Source organism: Carassius carassius, chromosome 20, assembly GCF_963082965.1.
Source record: "Carassius carassius chromosome 20, fCarCar2.1, whole genome shotgun sequence".
NCBI classification, from domain to species: Eukaryota; Metazoa; Chordata; class Actinopteri; order Cypriniformes; family Cyprinidae; genus Carassius; species Carassius carassius.
The window spans coordinates 15261682-15281425 of NC_081774.1; the positions used below are offsets into that span (position 1 = coordinate 15261682).

At 38.9% G+C, this 19744-nt stretch overlaps 1 protein-coding gene across 1 annotated transcript in view; it reads right to left on the minus strand.

Moving 5' to 3' along the window:
- Positions 1–2759: 2759 nt before the first annotated feature.
- Positions 2760–19744, minus strand: part of cdh10a (cadherin 10, type 2a (T2-cadherin)) — a 32329-nt gene continuing 15344 nt past the window's right edge. Inside the window, exons 3-12 of the mRNA XM_059501816.1 lie at positions 18827–19121; positions 16479–16598; positions 9830–9997; positions 9182–9369; positions 8846–9099; positions 6950–7086; positions 6725–6846; positions 6507–6615; positions 6071–6322; positions 2760–3471 (exon numbers count right to left, since the gene is read on the minus strand). Of these exons, the coding sequence (XP_059357799.1) occupies positions 2981–3471; positions 6071–6322; positions 6507–6615; positions 6725–6846; positions 6950–7086; positions 8846–9099; positions 9182–9369; positions 9830–9997; positions 16479–16598; positions 18827–19121 (2136 nt within the window). The 3' untranslated portion in view covers positions 2760–2980. The remainder of the gene's footprint in view (positions 3472–6070; positions 6323–6506; positions 6616–6724; positions 6847–6949; positions 7087–8845; positions 9100–9181; positions 9370–9829; positions 9998–16478; positions 16599–18826; positions 19122–19744) is intronic.

The window sequence follows — 19744 nt, forward strand, 5'->3', positions numbered from 1 at the left end:
TAAGGCTGTGATCTGCCTTCGTTTGCATTCTACTGAAGAAACAAAGTCAACTACTTCTTGTAGGACGCCCTGGGAGTAAGCAGATAAAAATATAAATTATTATTATTTTTTTATCTTTACTCTTTTTGCACAGCTAAAATAACTGAAAGAATGTTTTATACAAGCCTTATATTCAAGAGTAAGTCTGCGTCACCTGTGTAAAAACTAACAAACAAACAATAAATGTAAAAACAAACATTTTTATTTGCACCTGTTTCTTTTGGGTTTTAATTAGGTCTTCTCTAACATCAACAACAACAACAAAAACCCTCTGGTCCTAGAAATCCAGTCCTAAACTGAAATATCTCTGATATTGTGAGATTAAACTATTGCAAATGACAGATACAATCTGATCTAGATTTTCAAATGTGATCTAGATTTTTAGGCTCTACTGTTAATGTTATCTGTATGCACCAGGGGTCTGAGAGTAACGCAATTTAGATTCTCTGTATGTATGTACTGTACATGTGGAAGAATTGACAATAAAGCAGACTTGACTTGACTTGACTTGATAAGCAAAGTGGTGTTTTTTGTCAGCCGCATGTGTTTCATTAAAAAAGTAACCACTACAATGCGAATTAAGAGAGAAATTACATTAATTTACACATTATAATATTTTTTTTTCTTAGACATCCTCAATGATGTAATCTGACAATTGGAACCTCAATTTGACAATTCAGAAGCTTTCGAAAACAGTTACTATGCTTTAAGTTAATATCTCAAACAATGGATTTTACTTTGAAGTAAAGATATGCTGCTGTAGGGAAAACATTTTTTTTTTCCAAACTCTTTTTTTAAGTTACATTTACCATAACAATGTAGCTGCTTGTAGTATTTAAATTAATTAAACTATGCATTATTATACCTCAAAAAGTCTGATTATTGCAGCAGAATGATTATGTGCATGTTGTTCCTTTTTTAAGACAAACTGTCAAAAATAATCTGAGAGAATATTTGATTAAAGGAGTTCTCTCCGTGTTCTACGTTGGCTGTCAATACAGAATAACTACATTTGTGAAACTAAAGTTTGACAGCACAAATAAATTATTCCACAGCACAACAGCAACCGTTTAAATTAAACATTTGCATTAAACATACTGTTACTGTAGTTTTCTAGAAAATGCAGAACCTGTTAAGTGTCCACTGGGGAAATTCAAATTAATTCTCACAGCTAAGATTGGCCAATTCAGGCCAAAACAATTCCAAAATTTGGCAGGCCACAGTGGAAAAAGATTTTGCTTTAGAAGATCTTCAGCAGAGAACCCTGATTGTCTCTCAGCAAATGCCACCTAACATCAGTCAACCTTCAATTCTTGGCCTTTGTGAGTTATAGAGATATAATGAAACCTAACAATATATATATATATATATATATTAGAAGAAAAAAGTTAGGCGGCCATAAGTGCATTCATATTTTTTATTAAAATATATACTTAAAAAATGTGAATATAAAACACTTTGACAACATTCATTCACACAAGCTCAGTGTACTGCAGCATTCCAGTTTGATTTCAATGTAATCTGCAGTTTTGCAAATTAAGCAAACTTCACACAAGCAAATGAAGTTGAATTGAACTACATCTCATACAGATGTAGAAATGCTCCCCTGTTCCTCTGTAAGCTTTCAGTGCTGTAATGATAATGCTGCAATTATGTTTCAACAAGGGAGCACTTCACAAGATGTGTAGAGAGGCTGAGTCTGTGATAAAACATTTCTCCACTCACATTTAAATGTAGACAATTTAACTGAAATCCCTTTATGGAAAGTCCTGTTAAAGAGACAGTATATCCAAAAAATGAAAATTCTGATTCTTTACTCAGCATCACATCGTTACAATCCTGTATGACATAGCCTACTTTCTTCTGTAAAACATAAATTCTGGAGACTTTCCTAAGTACTTTGTTCCATACAATCACCAAGAATGAGAACTGAAGCTTTCAAGATAAAAAAAGGTAGCAAAAGCACCTTAAATGAATACATACATTACATTCGTGCAATATTATAAGACTTCTGAAGTCAAACATTAGCTTTGCGTGAGATATATACCAAACTTTAATCATTATTTACAGATAATGTTTCCTAAATTGAGCCAGTGAGTAGATTTTGGGAACTGGATCAATCTAATTTGTAAATTAATCATTCAAAGCAGTTTTGTGAAGTGAATCAACCAGTTCATTGAAAAGATTATTCAAATTCTTAAAAATGGACTCAAATATATGTTCACATAAAGCATCAAATTACTTTGAAAGACATTAAATATTTTTTGTATTATATTTTTATAATGTTTTTGCATATTTATATAGGCTTGAAGGCTTCAGTTCCCATTCACTGTAACTGAATAAAATAATAATAATAATAATAATAATAATAACCTCATTTCTTTCAACAAAAAAAGAAAGTTGGAGAAATTTACTTTTTTTTTTTTTGCCTAGGGGGCCAATATTCATAAAAATAAAATATAATAATAAAAAAAAACACATACATTTAAAGAATTTCTAAGAAACATAATTAATTTATCATCAATTGTTTTTGTCATAACATCATGGAACAAAAAATGTAGCACAATGTGATTTGTGATACAGGATATGTCACCATCATCAGGGAAGAGGAACAGGGAAAAGTTATTTACAGTCAGTTAAAGGCAGTCTTGTCACTGTCCATGTATTTATTCACAAAATTTGTTTTGCTCCTCAGTCGTTTTTTTTTCTCTAATAAAAAAAAAAATTCACCATCACTTCTCCTATTAACACAAAATCACCTTACCACAACACCATCCACTAAAAAATCCACCATAAAAGTGAAATTCTGCTGTTGGTAGAAAACAAAGAACGAGGACTTGTGAAGTATCCTTTTTTTTTCTTCCTTTTCAAGTTATGCCTCAGAGCGCAGAGTGAGATCCGAGCGTACATACAGATAATAAGAATGTCATTGAACAGGAGCCTAGATGGCAACTCCCGTATCCTTCCCGATGTACATGTCAGCAAGCTTTTTAAATTGCGGGCCCCAGTTAGAGAGGTAATCATATTCATGGTCTCCCTCAGTCACAGAGGACTCCAGAGAGCTCAGTGACTCAGCAATTGATGCATTGCCCTCATATGCGTAAGTGGCAAGAGAGTCATAGGGAGGCGCGAAAGGGTCTGTGTCATTTTCTTGCAGTCTGCTAATAATGAAGTCTCTGACATCGGCGCACTCCTTCATGGGTGAAGGTCTGTGATAGGGAAACAGCATCTCGGGGATGATGTCTCGGCGAAGCTTGTTGCTTTCAATCACCTCCGGGTGGCGCAGTGTGCCAATGTCAAAAGCCTGCGTGTCCTCTTCGCCACCGCCCTCGTCATTGTAGCTGACTACGTTATCCCTGACATCCTCTTTGGAGATGATCAGCGGTTCCTTTCTCCTCTGCTTCTTTAGAGCTGAGAACAACACCACGATCACTGGAAAAGAGTGAAAAGATACGCCTTGGTTAGTGTTGTTATTGTTAAAGTCGGCATAAAAATGGAAATTCACCCTGTTTATTTTGTAAATGCATTTTATTTATCTTATTGACAAGAATTCATTCATACATGGCTATCATTTGTTGAACATTTTTTTTAGCTTGTAATATTTATTTATTTTTTTATTTTTTTATCAAAATGGATCTTCCAGTTAAATGACAGACTTGTCTTGTGATGTATACAGGACTTCACCCAATCATTTAGCCCACTTAAAGCCTGGCCCTTTACAATCTCTCATTCAGATTTTCCTTTATTTATTTATTTATGGTTAATCTATTTTACTCAGATGTACATCACAATATGGAAGAAAATATGTGTAGCTATTTATGTCATTAATTTAAAATGAAAATAAAATAAAATTAAAATAAATTGCTGGGAAAAACAACAGTAAACTGAACTAAATACATTTTCATGACACAAAAAATCATCCCTAAACTAATTTTAGTTTTAGGTTTTTTTAGAATTCAATTGTGATTCACACTCAAAATTTATATAATCTGTCATAATTATGTCATAAAAAATGAGTGTGAATCACAATTAAATTCTTGATACAACTTGCCTGAATTAGATGAGAAAATACCACTAGACTGTAATAATACTAGACTGTGCTGCAGGGACGTGCACAGACATTTTGAGGGGCAGGGGCTCAAGTGAAATAAAGGGCACTTCTCATAATTAGTTTTTTTTTTTTTTTTTTTTGTTTACAAAAAAGTATATATATATATATATATATATATATATATATATATATATATATATATATATATATATTAACGCAACTCTGACTTCCTTTTAAAAAAAAATAATTTAAAAAGTTAATTAATTTTATCTTCCTCAAACTCACGCAATTGTTTCATTTTCAAAAGATGTCTACAAAATAATCAGTTCACAGAAACCATGGTCTCCTTAGTATTCACTAGGTTTATAGAGCAGCAAAGGAAACCATTCCACAATGTGCATGTTTTGAAAACATTTTCTATGCTACTAGTTTCAAGTATATATGAAGAGTTCAGATGCAAAAGCCTCTAAGTGCCATCTGAAATTTTCTTATGAGCTTTTTTTTTTCAAGCTCGTATTTAAGTTCAGTAATTTAACTTAAATGACAATTAATAGGTAATTTTCATTGCCAGTAATGTGAAATAAGTGAACATAAACATACAAGCTTAATAAAAATTATCATTATTGAAGGAAATTTCAGATGGCACTTAGAGGATTTTTCATCTGAACTCTTCATATTTAGAATAACCTAAATAACTGCATCAAACAGAGGGGCGTGTTTTACTAATTATTTGTTTATTTTTGCACAAGGCACTACATCGTTTTAATTATTTTGGTGTTATCAGAATACATAACACTTTAAAATTAAACTTACCAAAATAATTGAGTAAAAATTCAATAAAAGCCAATGTCATGTATGTATTTGTGATGGTATGGAATACTATTTTATAAAGGTTTCTAGGAAATAAAAAAAGTTAAATTACTTAAATAGTTAATTTATAAATATTGTTAATTTTAAAGTTTAATGTTAACTTATTTCTACTCAGTTTTATTTATTAATGTACCAGATGCAGTTACTCAGATTTACTACATTTTTTAGAGTGTATCCTCTGTTTGCATCTGTAGATTTCTTATAAAAATTCACCAATTTAGATTTCTAAATTTCAGGGGGAAAGACTCTTGATGTAGCCTAAGTCAATAACTGGGGACGTTCTGTATGCAAATTAGGCGTCAAAATGCGCACATTTGCATCTAATTGACAGGGAAATGCAGGTAAATAGGATAAACAAAATAACTAAAGCATATCACCTGGTGGTGATATATGCTTATTTTATTAACTTATTTTATTACATGGCTTGGTTGAATTCCAATGTAGAATGCGGTCTGTTATAACCAACAGATCGCTGTGCGGAGTATAACAGACCGTTGCCATGCAAATCAGAGCATTGCTATGGACTCACAGGATTCTAACCGTAGAGACGGAGCAGACTATTTTCTTTAGCGGAAGCAATACAATCGGGTTTAACAATCGGGGGAGAGGGAGAGGGAGCGCTTCAGAACTCCTGACCTGATATTTAGATACTAAATTTCAATAAATATATTTGTTTGACAGGGAAGCTGTGTGCAAACAGAAATATATATTATTTTTCAAAAATAAAAAAAAGCATCCCAGAAAAAAAGGGCACTTTCTCTCCAGGAATAAAAAGGGCAGGTGCTCAAGCCCCCTTTCATGTCTATGTGTGCACGTGCCTGCTGTGCTGAGAAAATGAACACTATTAAAGATGTCTTTTTTTTTTTGTTGTTTTTTTTTTTTTTTTTTTTTTTACATTTCAACTTTGGAAGTTCTAAAATACTAAAACTAAAATAAATACTGAAAAACTAAAATAAATACTGAAACCAGAAAACTAATACCTGGAGATGGAAGCTAATGAACACTAAACTAACCTGAGAAGGCAAATTGAATAAATAAAAAAAATAAAACTATAACAAGTCTGCCTTGGGTTATGATGTGAATTCTAAAATCCGATGGCCATTAACTCACTAAGCAGGATGAGGATACAGAGAAGTATCGCCACTAGGGCCCCAGTGCTGAGGCCAGCAGAGAGCAGCAACGCGTCGACACTGCAGGAACGCATGTTGCCGGTGGCGTCACAACTGCACACGCGAATGGTCAACGTGCTGGTGCTGCTCTGGATGGGGTAGTCGCTGTCGGAGATAACTACTGGCAGATAGTAGACACTCATTTCACGCCTGTTAAATCCACTTCTTCTGGTCAGGATTCTGGCTGTGTTATCTTTGGGAGAGGTGGGGGTTAAGAGAACATTCAAACAGTCAGAGCTGAAGATATTATCTCATGCTGAGTCAAACAACAGCAAAAATAAAGCTGTTTTTGTTGGTGCCAAAACAGAAAAGAAGATTAAACACATGCATTTTCCATAAGATTCGAGATTGAAACGTCAAAGGAACGATTTATTCACCTTCATTATCAAAGATGGTGAAGTTTGGATTCATTGAACTCAAGCTGAATACAAATTTGTGACCCACAAGAGGATCGTCTGTGTCGATGGCACTGATAGTCTGTATGAGCTGGAATGGTAGGCAGGTTTTTGAACCATTTCATTTTATATAAAAAGCATTCACATTTTTTTAAATGATACATTCATAACAGTCATAAGCAAGGATAAAGTATAAATACCTGCCCAGCTTTGACATTCTCACACACAAATGTCTCATAAATCATGGCAAATTCTGGCGCATTGTCATTCACATCCAAAACCTTTATCAAGACAGGAACACGGCTTCTTTGATGAGGGTTATCTAGAGGAATAATGTAAAGATTATCACAATGTAAAGAAGGCAGTATACTGTATATACATATGATGTGTCACCATGCTATTTCGTTATGCATGTGCTCTCTTACTTATTTCACTGGCCAGGACTGAGATGTTGTGCCACTTTGACAGTTCCCTGTCAAGAGACTTAAGAATTGTGATGGATCCATTCTTGGGGTCAATGTGGTAGAGTCTCTCTGCGTCTGTGTGTTGATCTATTGCATATCTATGGACACGTTTAAGAAAGAAAGGAAAAAAATGACAACAGTCACTGACATTCCATGAAATTTAAAGAAGGGCAGCCATTGCATATTATAACTTGGATTATATTAGACAAAGGCCAACTGTCAGGGTATTACAGTTTTTCTCAGTCACTTTGGTGCATTTTTCAAATCAGAAATGAAATTCTCAAAACTACTTGTACAACCTCCACATCATCTAGTCATTTATACACATCATAAAACCAGTTTCTCATTCTTTTGAACAAGTTGTGATTGCTTTCGTACATTCATGCAATTGATTACGCACATTTATCTGCAGTTTCCTACCCCTCAATACATCTAGGCATTAGTTCATCGTATAAGTCATTAAATGCAAAATGGTTAATCTAGTTTTCATAAACTGCCAAGCAGTTTTTTTTTTTTTTTTTTTTTTTACACATTATTATTAGATTTTTGTAAATTTAGCATGAATTGTGCAAGTAAACCTTGACTAATGAAGAGAACTAATTGAAGAGAATGTAGATCAACCAATGATAAACCATTTCTCTGAAATAGCTCAAAGGTTCATCTCATGAATCTTCAGTTGGAAAGCATATATTGTATAGAGAGAGGACAACACAAGTTACAAATTCTGACAATGGACTTATTTTTTATTTTCATCTTTGTGGCCATATTTCTTTTTCCTTTTCATCACAATGACATTATTTTTTGGGTCAGACCACTAGTAAAAGTATTTTTATATCCATTCTCTTTCAATCAGTATCCCATAATATATACAGTAATGTGTAAATGTGTACTTTTGAAATGGATATATGGCATACATAAGCATATGGCATACTGTTCAATACAGTAACTGTCATCCAAAAAGTTGCCATAGTTTACATCAGAACATCCGTACACTGTTATATTGACAACATGACTAAGCGATTTGACTGTCTTATCCATAAACTATGACACAAGGACTTGTCATTCTGATGGCACTGACATGTTCATTGACACATATATTTATTTTTGAGAGATGAACTAAGTATTTTGAGCAAGAGATTGGCTTTAGCAGGTAATCCATTGTGTTTTGCTATTTGTACGAGTTGTTTTGAGAAATGCACTTACTGTTTTGCAAATCTCAAGGATGATTTGAGAAATGTACCAAAGCAACTGAGAAAAACTGTATTCTAAATGAGATTACTGTGACCCTTTGCTGTACTGTATGAACCACTTTAAATTGCACAATCTGCATGTAGCACTGTGACATACATATTCAAATGGTCATCCTTTTCGCTGCATACCAATATTTTCCATGCAAATTAGGCTTATAGATAATATATTACACACCAAAAGTCAGCACTATTGGTGTTTTTGTACATTTTCTAGGCATCATGGCTTCAGCAATTCATCGTATGATAATCAAATAAAGAAGAAGAGCGAAAACTGGACATATATCCAAACACACTGTTTGGATATATTATTTCTGCGGTCGAGTGCATTTTTGTCATTTTAAAGAGTTGATTCAGGCACTAAATTATGTCAGATTCATCTTCCACAACCTGAAGCTATACCAGTCTGCAAGATTGGGAATTGCATTCAACAGATTTTTTTTTGTTGGGCGTGTGTGTGCCGTTATCTGATTTGCATAATTTATTTAGAGAATCGGGTGCAGTGCAGACAGCGTGTGGAAATAAACTACCATATGCTACCGTGGGTGCAAATCGTTTTAGTGAAGTCCCTGCAGTAAATGTTGAATAATTAAATATTTCAAATGCTCACTGGATTGGGTAATGTGTGGCATCAGGGTCCCAGGCTGTAATAGTTCCAACTGCTATTCCCTTTGGTGTGTCCTCATTGACCTCAAAGACATACTGAGGCCTGCTGAAGACAGGAGGCTCATCTACATCTTTGGCCGTGACCTTGATGATGGCTGTGTCTAAGAATGGGCCCAGATCAGCGAAGTTGGGGTCCTGGTATGTGTTCGTCACCTCCACTTTCACTGTGTAAACGCGCTTGCTTTCATAGTCTAGTTTCTGGATGAAGATCAATAAGTGTGTTTGGTTTCAAAGCATCTTAAATCATAACATATTCATAAACACCGATATAGGGTTTTACCTTCTTGACAACGATAACACCCTCTTGGGTTGTCTCATCTGTTAATATATCAAGATATTCTTTGCCATCTCCATCTACAATTCTGTATTTCATTTCAGCATTTTCTCCCTCGTCACCATCGTTGGCTTTGATTTGACCCACAGTTGATCCGATTTCTGCTGACTCATAAGTGCTTAGGTGGTAAGAACCTTGAAAATGAAAGAGGTTATGTTCATTTAAACCATATAAGCACAATTGTATGCCCTTTTTGAGTCTTAATTCTAAGCCCTTCATGGTGTTTAAAGTCAAGATTTACCCTATTCAATTATTTAATGCAGTCTTAATGCGCAATACTAGATGTATTTTCATTGGTGCATGTTATTCTTGACAAAAAATCTTTACACATTTTGCTTAACTAGAATGCCAACCAATAGCAAACAGCTAATTAAGCAGAATTTAAGTGAACTCAACATTTGTTTTATCTTCATGCAATTTTTTTAAATACTATTTCTCACTTGAAAATACATTGAAAAATACAATTCAGAGTTCAAGAAATGCAATATGTCAGAAAAACTATTCAAACAGTAGATGGGTTGCAATTCACATTGAATTCAAAAGCACTTAATAAGTGCTTAATAAGCACTTAATCATAATTTAGTGATATCTTACTGTAAGCAAAACGTGGCGGGCTGTCATTAACATCTGTAAGGGTGACGTTGACCATAGTGGTTCCAGACAGACCACCCATCTGTCCTGCCATGTCTTTCGCTTGTACAACCACCTGATACTCCTTCCTCACTTCTCGGTCCATATTGGAAAGAGCTACTCTGACAATTCCTGGACAGAAAATATAGTATGACCAACAAGCAGGAAAACATAATATTGTAATATCCTAATGTATATAATGTAAATGTAAATCAAATTTTCTCTCCATACACACAATGCATATTCTGCATTTATTAGTAATAAAATAAAGAATCCATATTGCACCTTTTAATTTATTTAGATACTTTTTCATTTATTATGATAAATTCTTACTTTTTTCCCCAAAGCACATATATATATAATCATTTATTTATCCACAATTTATTCACAGTTTATTCCCAGGTAACCTACTGCATACTAAACAGTAACTTTATTTTTTATTTATTTTTATTTTTTAAAGGGGTCCTATTATTGTCACGGTGCATGGATCGGCTGTGTTCTCAGGTCCTGTGATTTGGTGTCTTTCATGTGGTTTCATCATGCTCATTGGAATCAGCTGCTAATCAGTCCCCGCACCAGGTGTCTCACATTACCGTCAGCTACATATACTCACCTCATTCTCTCCTTCCTTGTCTGATAGTTGTTCCGGATGTTGGACTGTCTTGTTGGGTTGTCTTGGTCTTGTTCGTGTTGGATTGTTTATTTCGCCGTTGATCGTCACTGGATTGTATTCATCACGGGAGATTCACGCCACGTCATCACAAGCCATCAAGCCACTGCGCCACCCAGCCGAGAGATAACATCATCACCCACGGAGTTCATCATTGTCTTCACGGAGTTTGTGTTCACCGTATTTGTCGTCAATAAATATATGTTCACACTGCTTTTGCTTCCTATCACATTCATTACCATCACAGAACTATCAGACCACTTATGGAAGCAGCAGGCTCCACCCCACTCACGGCTGAGGAGGCTTTACGTTCCTGCATCTCTCGCCTGGAGACCCAGGAGAAGAGCTCGGCGGATACGGGAACAGCGATCCGAGCTCTTGTGGCGCAGGTATCTGAGCTCACCCAGCGGATGCAGAACTGGCAACAACCCACTGCGCCAACCCCACCACCCATGCCGCCCGCCCACCAGGAACCATCCGGGGCTGCCCAGTCACCCGAACCCCGCCTTCCCCCACCAGAGCTTTACAGCGGTGAGCCAAACTTCTGCCGGGCTTTCCTCACTAGATGCTCCATGCACTTTTCATTGCAACCTCGCACGTTTACCAGTGAGGTAAGCAAAGTGGCGTTCGCGCTCACACTGTTAACGGGGAAGGCGGCACTGTGGGGCACGGCGGTATGGGAGAACCAAGATCCGTGTTGTGCCTCGTTCTCGGCGCTCTCCGCCGAGATGAAGCGGGTGTTTGACCGCGCGGCCACTGGAAGAGAGGCCGCGCGGCGTTTGACGGATCTCAAACAGGGGGAGAGATCCGTCTCAGACTTTTCTATCGAGTTTCGCACCCTGGCGGCGGAGTGCCGATGGAACGAGGAGGCGCAGTGGGACATGTTCCTGCATGGGCTGGCTGACCGTGTCCAACGTGAGATCTACGCCCTGGATCTACCCGCTGATCTCAACGGCCTCATCGATCTGGCACTACGGGTAGACGCTCGACTCTCCCGAACCGAGCGGTGGTGTTTAACTGCTCGGTTTCCCCCTGGGGAGGGACCTCCAGTTCGAGCCAGTGGCAACGACGCGGTCGGCCCATTCCAGGATCACGAGCCCATGCAGGTGGGTCGAGCTCGGTTGACTCGGGAGGAGAGGGAGAGGCGGAGATCTCACGGCCTTTGCCTGTACTGCGGGGCGGCGGGACATTTCGCCTTTAGCTGCCCGGTAAAAGGGCCAGCCCGGCAGTAAGGAAGGGGCTACTGTCGGGTGGGATCTCCGCTATCAAGTCCTCGTTCAGATCTACCTCCACGCTCCTCCCGGTCAGGCTTAGATGGCATCGTCTGGACCTGCACTGCACTGCACTTTTGGATTCAGGGGCTGAAGGTAACTTTATGGATTCTACTTTTGCGCATCAAAATCATGTTCCCCTCCTCCCCCTCACCAGTTCTATTGCAGTCCACGCACTCAATGGTCAGACGCTTCCCACCATCACCACCATCACGGAACCCATCACTCTCACGGTATCTGGTAACCACCGTGAGAGCATCTCCTTTTACATCCTGGACTCATCCCACGCACCCGTGGTCTTAGGACATCCCTGGCTCATCAAACACAACCCCCGGATTGATTGGCAGCTGAAATCGGTGTCTGAGTGGAGCATTAAATGTCATGAGTCTTGTCTTGTGTCTGCCTGTCCGTCTGTATCTGAGTCTGTGTTGCAGGAGAAGGCGGCGGATCTGTGTAACGTGCCCGCGGAGTACCTCGACCTGAAGGAAGTGTTCAGTAAGTCTCGGGCTGCTTCTCTCCCTCCTCATCGTCCCTATGACTGTGCTATAGAATTACTGCCAGGTACGTCTCCGCCTAAGGGCAAGTTATACTCACTTTCTATTCCTGAGAGAGAGGCTATGGAGAAATACATTTATGATTCTCTAGCAGCCGGGTTCATTCGATCCTCCTCTTCTCCAGCGGGGGCGGGGTTCTTTTTTGTGGGGAAGAAAGATGGATCTCTGCGACCTTGTATTGATTACCGAGGGCTGAATAATATCACTATAAAGAATACTTATCCTTTGCCGTTGATATCTTCAGCCTTCGAGAGGTTGCAGGGAGCATCGATCTTCACTAAATTGGACTTAAGAAACGCTTATCATTTGGTTCGCATCAGGAGGGGAGATGAATGGAAGACTGCCTTTAATACCCCCAGGGGGCACTTTGAGTACTTGGTCATGCCCTTCGGCTTGTCCAACTCCCCAGGTGTCTTTCAGGCACTCGTTAATGATGTGTTGAGAGATATGGTCGATCAGTTCATATATGTCTACCTGGACGACATATTGATTTTTTCTTCTTCTCTCCAGGAACATGTTCAACACGTCAGACGAGTGCTTCAGAGGCTGTTAGAGAATGGGCTTTTTGTCAAGGCGGAGAAATGCAACTTTCATGCACAGTCTGTTCCTTTTCTAGGGTTACATCGTGTCAGCCGAGGGTATGCGCATGGATCCCGAGAAGATCAAGGCTGTGGTAGATTGGCCAAGTCCAGATTCCCGTAAGGCCCTACAAAGGTTTCTGGGGTTCGCCAATTTTTACCGGCGTTTTATTCGCAATTACAGCCAACTAGCCGCGCCTCTGACTGCCTTGACCTCTCCCAGAACGGCGTTCAGGTGGTCAGACGCAGCGGAAGCTGCGTTTGCCAACCTCAAACGGCGCTTTGTTTCGGCCCCCATCCTTGTTACCCCTGATCCGTCACGTCAGTTCGTGGTAGAGGTCGACGCGTCAGAGGTGGGGGTAGGTGCGGTGCTTTCACAGCGCTCACCCTCGGACGACAAGATGCATCCCTGCGCGTTTTTCTCTCATCGTTTGTCGCCAGCAGAGTCAAATTACGATATTGGTAACAGAGAGCTGTTGGCAGTCAAGCTGGCATTGGAGGAATGGCGTCATTGGTTGGAGGGGTCAGGGGTACCCTTCATGGTTTGGACCGATCATAAGAATCTAGAATACATCAGAACTGCCAAAAGACTAAACTCTAGGCAGGCTAGGTGGGCACTTTTTTTCGGACGTTTTGATTTTACACTTTCGTACCGCCCGGGTTCCAAAAACATCAAACCCGATTCTTTATCTCGAATTTTTGACCGCTCCGATCGCCCGTCCACTCCCGAGAGTATATTTTCTGAGACACTTATTGTTTCTACTCTCAGTTGGGAGGTCGAATCGAAGGTAAAGACAGCCTTACATGGGGTAATGCCTCCGGCCGGTTGCCCACCTAACCGTTTGTTTGTGCCAGAAAGTCTTCGGTCCGAAGTTATCCAATGGGGTCATTGTTCCAATGTGGCATGTCATCCAGGGGTAAGTCGCACCTTACATTTGGTCAAGCAAAGATTTTGGTGGCCACTCATGGCTCGTGATGTTCGCAGTTTTGTTTTGGCTTGCTCAGTTTGTGCCACTGGTAAGACTTCTAACAGACCCCCAGATGGGCTCCTACAACCGCTGCCAATCCCTTCGAGACCCTGGTCCCACATTGCGCTAGATTTTGTCACCGCCCTCCCACCCTCTCTGGGTAACACGGTAGTTTTGACCGTGGTGGACCGGTTCTCGAAGGCGGTTCATTTCATCCCCTTGCCCAAATTACCTTCAGCCAAGGAGACAGCGGTAACAGTCATTGATCACGTCTTTCGGTTACATGGCCTCCCGATAGACGTGGTCTCTGACAGAGGACCCCAGTTTGTGTCCAAATTTTGGCGAGAGTTTTGTAAACTTCTGGGGGCCACTGTTAGTCTCTCTTCGGGGTTCCATACTCAAAGCAATGGGCAAACTGAGAGAGCCAACCAAGATTTGGAGAGAACACTACGATGTATGGTCGCTCGAAATCCTTCCTCCTGGTGTCAGCAGCTGTCGATGGTGGAGTACGCACACAATTCCTTACCAGTGTCTGCCACGGGCCTGTCCCCATTTGAATGTAGTATAGGGTACCAGCCACCTATTTTTCCCAGTCTGGAATCCGAAGTCGCGGTCCCTTCCGCTCACGCCTTCGTCCAGAGGTGCCGTCGCACATGGACCAGAGCCCGTGAGACTCTGGTCCAGGTGGGAGCGCGCACCAAGGCCAAAGCCGATCGCCACCGGTCGAGGCCTCCCGTATACGTCGTTGGTTCCAAAGTGTGGCTTTCTACCAAGAACATTCCTCTCCGATCCGTTGCTAATAAACTTGCTCCCAAATTTATTGGCCCGTTTTCTGTCACCAAGATCATTAGTCCGGTGGCAGTCCGCCTCAATCTTCCTCCAGCGTACAGGAGGATTCATCCCGTGTTCCATGTATCAAAAATTAAACCTGTATTTTTTGCTCGTATTAATCCGCCTGCCCCGGTTCCCCCACCGCCGCGGCTCGTAGACGGGGAACCAACCTATTCGGTCAATCGTATTCTGGACTCTAGACGGAGGGGACGCGGATTCCAGTACTTGGTGGACTGGGAAGGTTACGGTCCGGAGGAGAGAAGTTGGGTTCCTGCTAGAGATATATTGGATCACTCTCTTATTGATGATTTCAATCAACAGGTACAGGAGGCTGGGAACGTCAGGGGACGTTCCTAAGAGAGGGGGTACTGTCACGGTGCATGGATCGGCTGTGTTCTCAGGTCCTGTGATTTGGTGTCTTTCATGTGGTTTCATCATGCTCATTGGAATCAGCTGCTAATCAGTCCCCGCACCAGGTGTCTCACATTACCGTCAGCTACATATACTCACCTCATTCTCTCCTTCCTTGTCTGATAGTTGTTCCGGATGTTGGACTGTCTTGTTGGGTTGTCTTGGTCTTGTTCGTGTTGGATTGTTTATTTCGCCGTTGATCGTCACTGGATTGTATTCATCACGGGAGATTCACGCCACGTCATCACCAGCCATCAAGCCACTGCGCCACCCAGCCGAGAGATAACATCATCACCCACGGAGTTCATCATTGTCTTCACGGAGTTTGTGTTCACCGTATTTGTCGTCAATAAATATTTGTTCACACTGCTTTTGCTTCCTATCACATTCATTACCATCACAATTATGCTTTTTCACTTTTTCAACTTAGTTAGTTTAGTTTTAATGTTGTTGTGTAAAAGCATAAAAAGATCTGCATAGTTACAAAGCTCAAAGTGCAATTCAAAAGGAGATATTTTTTTTTTTAATATTTCACTTTTCAAAAACTACAACGAACGACTCGTTTTGACTAAAACTAATATTTTCCGGGATTTGTGATATCACAAATATTGACGAATGGGACGAGACCTTGTTGAGCTGTACTAGAGAAGACAATGAGTGTTATCATTATGTTGGAGACACACTAGCTTTCCCAAGACAGACAAACTTAGAGTGGTTACAATCATCCGGGTTTAAATCACGCTCAAATTGATTTGATTTTGAGGTGTTGTAATAATGTAAAATATGTGAAAAATAATGTGTTTTTCAAACAACCTAGTATGAGAGCCTGCTCTACACCCCAAAAACAAAATCAAGACTTTGTAAAAGAGCATAATATGTATATTATGTGCATAATGTACATAATATATACCTTTAATATTTTTTTCTAATAATATATTTGTTGGTTTTATAGCATACTTTCTTAAAGAGCCAGTATTTTCTTTTCCTGCTTGGGTTTGTATTTATACCTTCATCTTAATATTTTTCATCCATAACCTTTATTTTGCAACATTTATCAACCTTAACTTCTGTTCTTCCCAGCAAAAGTAATAAAACAAGCCAAGCATAGTAATTTGCTCCAATTCAAAATTTTATTCCATTTCGTGTAAAACAAATATTCTTGTTGTAGCTGGATGTGTTAACCAGGCCCAGCAGTGTGTGATCTTTATGGTTCAGACATTCCACATAAAAAATCACATCCCTGCCTCACTTTGTCAAATAGCCTCAGGCATACATAGTAGTGGTATGTCAGCAGAGAATATGTTTTCAGCAAGATGTTTGGAGGACTCACCTGTCTCGGGCTCCACAGAGAAGTAGGGCTGCCCTTCCAGGATGCTGTACACAAGTTTAGCACTGTTCCCATATGTGGCATCATCTGCATCAGTGGCATTGACTTCTATTACAAAAGTCCCTATAAAAAAATAAAGTAAGAAAGAAGAGTTTAGAGAATAGAGAGGAGAGCAAATGGAGATGTTTGATTAAAGCCCCGTTCACACCAAGAACGATAACTATAAAGATAACGATATTAGTGTCCACACCAGCAAACGATATCGTCTGTTTATTCTGAGTGCACCTGCGTCTGCCGCTTTCAATCCTCGAGCTTGTTATAGCAGGATGGATTCTGATTGGATGTCAATGTTCAGCTGGAAAAAAAACATTCTGAAAATGATTCCAACGATACCGTATCTCTATGCCTTTATCGTTACACGGTAGTTGTAGTGTGGACTCTGCTATTCTTTAATATTGAGAACGATTTTTAGAACTATATCTTTATAGTTATCGTGCTTAGTGTGAACGGGCCTTGTCTCCTTTCTTATGCTGACAGTCAACAGTGTAACATCAACAGTTTAAATAAAAATGTCTAAATACTAAAGTCTGCAAGTAACTTTACTATACTTATTTAATACTTCTCATCAAATTCTTCTTAAACCTAAATACATTAAATTTATTGACTTACCGCATGCCAATATTTATTTCTCCTTACAGGCATTTTAGGATAAGCATCTGAGGCAAAGTCAATATTTCAATTAAGCATAATTGAGAACATAACCGAGTCTGCAGAACTGTGAAAGAGCAACCTCTGAGCAATGAAATATTCCTTTGGGTAGCAGTGGAGAAGACATAGTCACTTCAATATTACATTTAAAGTGATTAGCCTCTATATAAGACTTTTTTGGGGGGGAAGGATTGTGTTTGGAAATACATTTATATTATATTACATTTCTCAAATGTGAAGAACCAAGCTCTCAATAAATTTACTATCAAGGGGTACAGTCATGAAAACAAAGCAAATAGTTGGGTCATTGTTTTGTTTTCAAAACTGAATTATTAACATTCATTATGGTTCAAAGGCTACAGTGCCTCTAACCTAGATTTACCATCATTCCTTAAATTGGAAAACACTGATGGAATTGGTTTTGTCCTTGGATTGTGTGTCAGAGGGTAACGAGTGCTTCATAATATGATGATAGTTCCCCCTTGATTGAGGGCAATAATTTCATAAATAAGATGTAGAGTCCCTTATAATAGATTCCAACTGGACATGTGAACCCATATCAGAGAAGGAAGAGCATCATTAGATTTTCTTTGGGGAGACGATACCAAGCAGGCTGCTTCACTGCTTGAGGACTGACTTGATTGGAAACGGGATAACCAGAGGTTATTATGATATTACTGAGAAGCAGCATGAATCTCCTGAATATGCATGCCCTGTGAATATGTATGGTGCAGTGTCACTGCTAGCACAGAGCCACTGATTGTGTGAGACAGTGGTGATAGATGATGTGAGAATGGAAATTAGATGTAAATAGTAAATGTGATAAGATGAGCAAATAGAATCTCTTCCATCAGGCACTACATTAGGACTCAAGAGAGGCAGTGTCTTACAGGCACTGGTTTAAGTGTTCACATATTTGCATTTGACTACCTTAAATGCACATTCCTAGAAAACTGCTATGCTTAGGTAATATGGTTATTTCTGATTATTAATAGAACCATGATACTAGTCTTATTTGTTTTACATATTTATATTTACTTTTGTGGCAACAAACACCAAATAATAAAAAGGAAATGCTTGTACTCATTTACTCTTATACTCAGAGTTTAGGGACACACCAAAATAATAATAATAATAATAATAATAATAATAATAATAATAATAATATTCAATACCGAAACAAAACAACTTAATAACACACACCACAACATATATTTGTCAAAGACTAACTCAAGTTTCCCCTAGTAATGTTAAATAACATGATAGGACAACATGATAAAGACTTCAATAAAGCCAAAACACCTCTAAAAAACTAAACTTAACAAGGCAAGATAAATACTTAAATCAAAGCTGAAACAAAATTACCCTAATAAAACAAGCAAAACAACAACAACAAAATATTGTGAAAGTCTAGCTCACTGTTGTCTGAATGCTCCACTCCATAACACTACATGCTCCAAAAACTAGTCAAAAAATAAAAAAATAAAAAATAATCTCTTGAAAAACCAACAGCACTGAGGCATCCATGACCTTAAAAACACTGCAGTGACAGGAATATCACACCCTGGTGCAGTTTTCCAGCATGACAGTAAATGCACTTCAAATAACAACACCGAGAGAAAAAGTAATTTTCATTCACTCACCGACGTCTGACATTTCAGGTACACTGGCAGTGTAGACAGCCTTGGTAAATTTGGGCTCATTGTCATTGATGTCATGTATCTTGACAATGAATTCAGTGGCAGGCTCCAGAGGGAGGCCTGTGATTTTGTTGAAAGCCTGGGCCTGCAGTGTGTAAGAGGCCTTTTCCTCTCTGTCCAGTCTCTGTGTAGCATGTAAATCCCCAGACTTCTCATCGATACGAAAAATTGTGCCTGCTCCTTCCCCAGAGAGAACATATCTGGCAGTTCCATCCCCTCTGTCTTTATCTGAGCGAAGCTGCATAGATAGAAAGCAGACTGTGACTTAACACAAGTTTTTGTGTCGCAATGCACAGATTTGATATTTGGCACATTATTTGTGAATATTATTATTGGCACATTATTTGTGAACAGACACTAGTAGAGTAATAGAAAGTCCTTCCTTCAGCAAAATGTTAGTATGATATGCTGTCGTAGTTTATTAACCAGCGGTCTTCAGCTAGACTTGTTTTCAATCATGGTTAGCAGCTTAGAAGAATCATCTTTTGGTGGGAAAGCTCTCTAGGGACAACAGAAACTCATAAAAGCCACAGTCTTAAGAGTAGAAGTCTTCAGAACAGATTCCATTAAATACTAATGAAGCTTTTAGTCATTTTTTACCACTGCATTTTCATTGCATTTCCATTTGCATTGCTAAAAATATAAAATGTCCTTCCTTTTAGAACATGATTGAGTTACATGACTTTTCATTTTAATAGTGATAATACTAATCCAAATTGTATTTGTTGTTATCTTTGTCCTTATTGCCATCCTGCTACTTAGAATAAACCCATAAAACTGGATCTCATCACTGTCCTCTATATAGTAGGACTATTGCATTATAATTGACTGATGTTAGAAACCAAATCGCTAATGTTTTGT